The 6,303-nt window shown below is 35.6% G+C and overlaps 1 protein-coding gene across 1 annotated transcript; it reads left to right on the forward strand.

The window, feature by feature from the left end:
• Window positions 1–1,331: 1,331 nt before the first annotated feature.
• LOC132755945 (uncharacterized) lies at window positions 1,332–5,484 on the forward strand. The gene is made up of 2 exons (XM_060746886.1): window positions 1,332–2,307; window positions 2,978–5,484. Exons 1-2 carry the CDS (start codon window positions 1,332–1,334, stop codon window positions 5,482–5,484), a joined length of 3,483 nt encoding a protein of 1,160 aa, XP_060602869.1.
• The last annotated feature ends 819 nt before the right edge of the window (window positions 5,485–6,303 follow it).

A 6,303-nucleotide genomic window follows, 5' to 3' on the forward strand; every position in this document is an offset into this window, starting at 1 on the left:
TAAACATATAAAAATTTCCCATATTATAAAAACAACTCTAAGTAAAATTTTTTAATACAATGTGGCATTTTAAGTCTTCCTGCTTAATAGTGGCACTAATTAGTTACAATTACTCTTAAAGGCTTAAGTCCAAGCCAATTTGTTTATTATACAAACAAGGAAGCCAGGGTGATAACTTTTCACAAACACAAATAATAAAAAGGTGATTTGTTGTTAACTTATGTTTGCATAGTTAATGGAAATGGCTTCCTGTTATTTTTCACAGCTTTCGGCACTTTTCTGTATAAAAACTCCGTGAATTTTTTTGTGGATATCATTCACCATCCATCGTTTTAAAAATAAAGTTGTGTTTAAATTTATATTGGATTTTGGAATTTTATATTAATTTTCAGGTAAATTTATTTCTATGTTCTTTTATTATCATTTTTTTTAAAACTTTATATTGTACAAGATATTGCACTCTTTGTAATTATGATATTTTATTTATTTCTTAACATTTATTATTCTTAGTTTTATTGTATATAACATTGTAATGTGTGTATAAGTTAGTACTTATAGTACAAAGTAGCATTATGCTGATAAAACTTGTGTAGCTATAATAAGAAATATTCTATCTACTTTCCTTGATATTTCTTAAGTATAAAAAAAGAATGTAACAAAATATAAAATATAAGAATAGAGAATTTAAATCTAACATGCATTATATATATATCAATTATTGTAACTAAATCTGTTATATTACATCAGGCTAAATTTTTGTTACAAGAATTATTTTATACTATTTTCTTAAAATCTAAAATCTTAATTTTTATCTGCAAACAATGTGTTTTGATTCAATTAATTATTTTGTTCTTTGTGCATATTAAATACATTTTAAATAAATTAATCTTGGTCAATTAAACAAGATAATTCAGCTAATTTCTATATTTTAATTAAGTACCTAATCGCTCTGGTTAAGTCATCGACCAAGATCTCGGTATACCTTTTCACTGCCAAGCTAATTACTAAATTGTTACTTATATTGGTTAAATTAATTGTATAACTATGTATATCATTTTTGCTTCTTCCCCTATTGTAAGAATGTAATGTATACCATCAATGTTACAATTTCAATTAAATATTAGTTTTACTTAATTACATACTTATGCAATTATTTTATAATTCACCTATGTTATTATAAAATATATTGTTATATCATTCACCATCCATCGTTTTAAAAATAAAGTTGTGTTTAAATTTATATTGGATTTTGGAATTTTATATTAATTTTCAGTTTCCCCACCCAGTCCAAATCCGCGTTATAACAGGTGGTGGGTACAGTGGTTGGTCTGATGCACCCAGCGAATAGGTACAACCTTCGAAGTGCCGGAGATCCTTCATCTTCGCCAACAACACCAGTTGCAGCACCAGTTAGACCTCCAAGACGACATAACTCATTTGTAACTTTACCAATCAATCCATTCCATACCTCAAGCCCCAGTACATCTGGACAAGCAACACCGGCAGTTGAAGCCACAATGTCAACCTCCAGCTACCTCAGCAACATCAAGCTGGATCCCTTTCAAGGAAATGGTTATGTAGATGTTGATACTTGGTTGGAGCAATTTGAGAGATTAGGTGCTAGAGAAGGCATAACTGAGGAACAAAGGTATTTAGATTTACAATACTGCTTGAAAGGTAACGCAGGTCTATGGTACTCCTCTGTGGCTGCTAATGACGCTTCAATCAAAGATTATAAAACTCTAAAGGAAGCTCTAAGTAACAGATTCACAACAGTGGATAAAGATGATATTCCATCAATTCAACAAGGTGAAAGCGAAAGTGTCGAGCAATATTATTATAACTTTATCCGTGCTGTAAAACATTGTAGCCTCACTGAAGGACAAAAAGTTAAACTATTTGTTAAGGGGCTATCATCTGAAGCCCTGACATATGTAAAATTACAAAACCCGACAACCTTAGAAGAAGCCAGGAAAAAGGCTGTGGATTATGAAGGTGCAACAATGCACCAAACCGTAAAAGTAGCTGCTGTCACAACCTCAGCAGATCAATTAGAAACATTAACAGAAAAAGTTGTGGAAAAAGTGGTGAAACAATTGGAACATTTATATAGGCCACAAAATAGACAACCTCGTGAAAATGGGTATCGTAGTCAAGGGCCAGTGCGTCGAAACGAAATTGGTGCTTCGGGGCACCAGCAATCTACCTATCGTAGGCACCAAGATAACAGACAATTCCAGAAGCAAGGTGGAACCAGACAGAACCCTAATGAAAACCAGCAGCAGAATACCTGTCCTTCATGTAGAGGTAAGGCTAGAACATGTAGCTTTTTCATAAATAATTATTGTCCGGGTCAATATTTAACTTGTCACCTGTGTAACGTTTATGGTCATTTATCCTATGCCTGTGGACCAGACAACCAATAGGATAAGATGCCTACTTACAGAAACCCCTGCTAGCGTAGGCACTAGAGGCTAGAAATGAAAAGACTCTCCAAAATCGTCGCTATATAGTACGGTTAAAGCACCGGCAGGGCAGAAAACCAGAAAACTCTACCTTTGTCGCAATAATGCTCTGATAAATAAAAAACACAGTTCATGTCTAATGTGGGGAGGCAAACAAAAGACTCAGTGTTCTACCTCTGACACCTGCGGGCTGATCATTTTTGCATCCTCAAATGATCTTTTCAGAAAATCCCCTTTTGAAACCAATGTCGGACTACTAATCAGCAAACTATCGAGCGCTGTTCCTGCAGGCGTAGCGTGAGCTAAAACACCAAAATTTTGGCGAAATTTACCCAGAAAATATTCTACTTTCTACAATCTCTCCAGTTTCTCGCGCCAACTTTCCATCGTAGTCCCAGGATTAAGTACCCCGCTACTTAGCTGTGCATTCTTTGCAAACATCAACTCCGGGGTAACTGTCAATTTTGCGGAAAATTTAGTAACATTGAAAAATAAGAATGACAATCTGGTAGGCATTAAACTGTCAAGAACTGATGCTGGGTTAGCTAGAGTAATTAATGGTACAAACATTCCTGCCAATTCACGGAAAGATATCAAGGTAAAGGTTTCCCGAAACAAGACCGATGGCATATTCTTAATTGAACCTACTGATTCACTTTATAAGAAAAGCCTTGCAGGTGCAAAATGTCTAGTAAGAGTTAAGAAACGTAAAGCTGTCATAAGTATTATGAATGTAACAAATGACCCTGTTTTTCTGCCTGTTGACACTGTTGTAGGTACCTTGACTGCTGTCGAAAATGGTGATATATTTCAAATTGATGAAACATCCAATGACCTTGATACTAACCAAAACGTTTCTAACTTGAGCAATGGTGAAAGTGCTAAATCATCTAAATGTGCTAATATAAATGTTGAGGAACAAAGTGACACTTTTAAGTTTGATTTATCAAGATGTGATTTGACCCAAGAACAAAAATTTAAAATGAAAGAATTTTTAGAGAAAAATAGAGATCTTTTCTCTTCTTCATTAAAAGACATAGGGAAAACGTCAATGTACAGTCATTCAGTTGATACTGAGCCTGGTAAAGGTCCTGTCCGATTACCATATTATAAAGTAAATCCCCTACAGAGGAAAATTATTGATGAAGAAGTGCAGAAAATGTTGGATAACAAAATTATAAGAGAGTCTAACTCAATTTGGCATAGTCCAGTGGTTCTTGTAAAGAAACGTGACGACACATATAGGTTTGCAGTAGACTATAGGCAGCTGAATCGTATCACTCTTAGTATTGCTCACCCTTTACCGACTTTAGAAACTGTATTTGACTGTATTGGCGACTCTCAAGCTAAATTCTTCTCGACTTTAGACATGGCCTCGGAGTTTTGGCAAGTTCCGATGGACCCAAAAACACGTCATAAAGCAGCTTTCTGTGTTCCTTCCGGTATATATGAGTTTGATAGGATGCCTTTTGGTCTTAAAAATGCGCCTATGTCTTTTCAAATGCTAATGACTAAAGTTCTAGGGTCAATGAACTGGAAGCAGGCATTGTGTTTCATTGATGATATTCTTGTTTTTAGTCCAACTTTTGAGCAACATTTGTCTGATTTAGAATTACTGTTTCAGAAACTTAGAGGTGCAAATCTTACTCTTAAACCTGAAAAGTGTCACTTTGCTCAAGAAAAAGTAAAATATTTAGGTCACATCCTTTCTAAACATGGTATTCAGGTAGATAGCGAAAAGACTAAGGCTGTGGATGAATTTCCAATTCCAACAAACCAAAGAGCTCTACGGTCATTTTTAGGTCTTTGCAATTATTATAGGAAATTTGTTAAAAACTATTCCAAAATTGCTGTTCCATTAAATGAACTTTTACAAAAAGACAAGAAATTTATTTGGGAAAATAGACATCAAGAAGCGTTTGAATCATTAAAACATGCATTAGTTACCGCCCCCATGATCCATTATCCGGACATGAACCATACCTTCATACTGACCACTGATGCCTCAGACACCGCTTTGGCTTATATACTTGGCCAAAAGGGGTCTGATGGCAAAGAACGAGTTGTTAGTTACGGGGGAAGGGCTCTTCGTTCGGATGAGCGAAAATGGGGCATATCTGACAAAGAATGTTTGGCAGTTTATGAAGGAATATTAGCTTATAGACAATATCTGTCACACAGGAAGTTTGATATATACACGGATCATAAATCATTAAAATGGTTGGACAAAACAAAGAATTCCAATAGTAGACTTTACAGATGGTCCATGGAACTAGCTCATTTTGACTACAATATCATTCACAGACCTGGAAGAGTCAATCAGAATGCGGATGCCTTGTCTCGACGTGAATATACTGTCGAGTCAAGTGTGTCTGTTTCTAGAGTTGATGCAACTGGAAAGTGGAATCGAAATACAGCCATCGTAGACCATGATGTCTCTCATGTGTCACCAGCTGATGTTGAGGTTACTAAAGACAAAGGTAAACATATGTCGGCACCAAGTAAAAATAAGGAGTCGACTTTGTTTGCTGCTGTCACATCGGTGAATGATATTGAAAAGGAACAAACTTTTCCGAAACTAGAAACCATTCAAGAGGAATCGGAAAAAGAAGACATTGATGTATTTGAACAGGTAGAAGTATTCTTTAATTATGACAATTCTCCATCCATAATGAAAATAAGCGTATCAAATGAAAAACAGATAACGGAGATTGAAACAGGTAAGCTAGAAGAAACTTTCAATGAACAAGACTCAGACTCTGGTAATAACAACGAAAAGTTAAGAAATTCCAATTCAGACAAAGAACTTGAAAATGAAAAACAATTATGGGAGACGCATGAAATTAGTAAGTATCAAAAAGAATGTGAGGATTTCAAACATATTTATAATTACCTAGAAAATGGTGAACTTCCAAAGAAGGAGAATCTAGCCAGGAAGACAATACTTGAAAGTGACAACTACCAGTTATTAGATAAACACGGCAAAATAATTGGAAAATGTCCAGGCTCGTTTGATTGACTCATGAACGTACTAGTCCAAGTGCAGTTACCGCTCCACGCCCTAGCACCGGGCTTAAGCAGAATTCAACATTTAACATGAACTGTAAATTTAGAGATTTGAAAACATCCGCAGATGTGGTTTCATATGGCGTTATCATATCATTGAGCTCGAGGTAAGAAACTTTAACATCTGAAGATAGACCCATATCCACACCTGGCTGTTTCCAACTAATTCTCCGTCAGATCTACTAAACATAAAGTGTTGCAGGAGGAGTCCACTTGGAATACAGCGACCATCATCTGCAGCACATAAAGGTATAAAATGTTCTGAGTCGTAAATGTTTCCAAACTATTTGAAATCATTACAAAAATGTGATATCCTGTCAAAGATTAAGTCGATCAGCACATCACATCAGTACCGTTAATCCACATGCCATAAACAGTATTAAAGATCGGACATGGACATCATTGGACCTCTCCCAAAATCAAAGGAAGGATTCCAATATATACTTCTTGTTGTGGAAAGCTTCAGTAAATGGTGCGAAGCGATACCAATGGAAAACATGGAGGCAAGTACAGTTGCAAAACACTTATTTGGTCAAGTCATTTCAAGATATGGTGCACCTAGGATTCTTGTTTCAGATAGGGGTCGTAATTTCATGTCTAAGTTGGTGAAGGCATTGTGTGAGATGTTTGACATTACAAGACATCACACCAGTGCTTATCACCCTCAAACAAATTCGACCTGTGAGCGGTTAAATTCCACTCTGGAACAGATTCTTAGGGCATATATCAACAAGGAACAAAATAACTGGCCTTCGGTTCTACCAGCAGCAAT

The sequence above is a fragment of the Ruditapes philippinarum genome, unplaced genomic scaffold, assembly GCF_026571515.1.
Source record: "Ruditapes philippinarum isolate M1 unplaced genomic scaffold, ASM2657151v2 ctg20775_1_1_1_1, whole genome shotgun sequence".
NCBI lineage: Eukaryota > Metazoa > Mollusca > Bivalvia > Venerida > Veneridae > Ruditapes > Ruditapes philippinarum.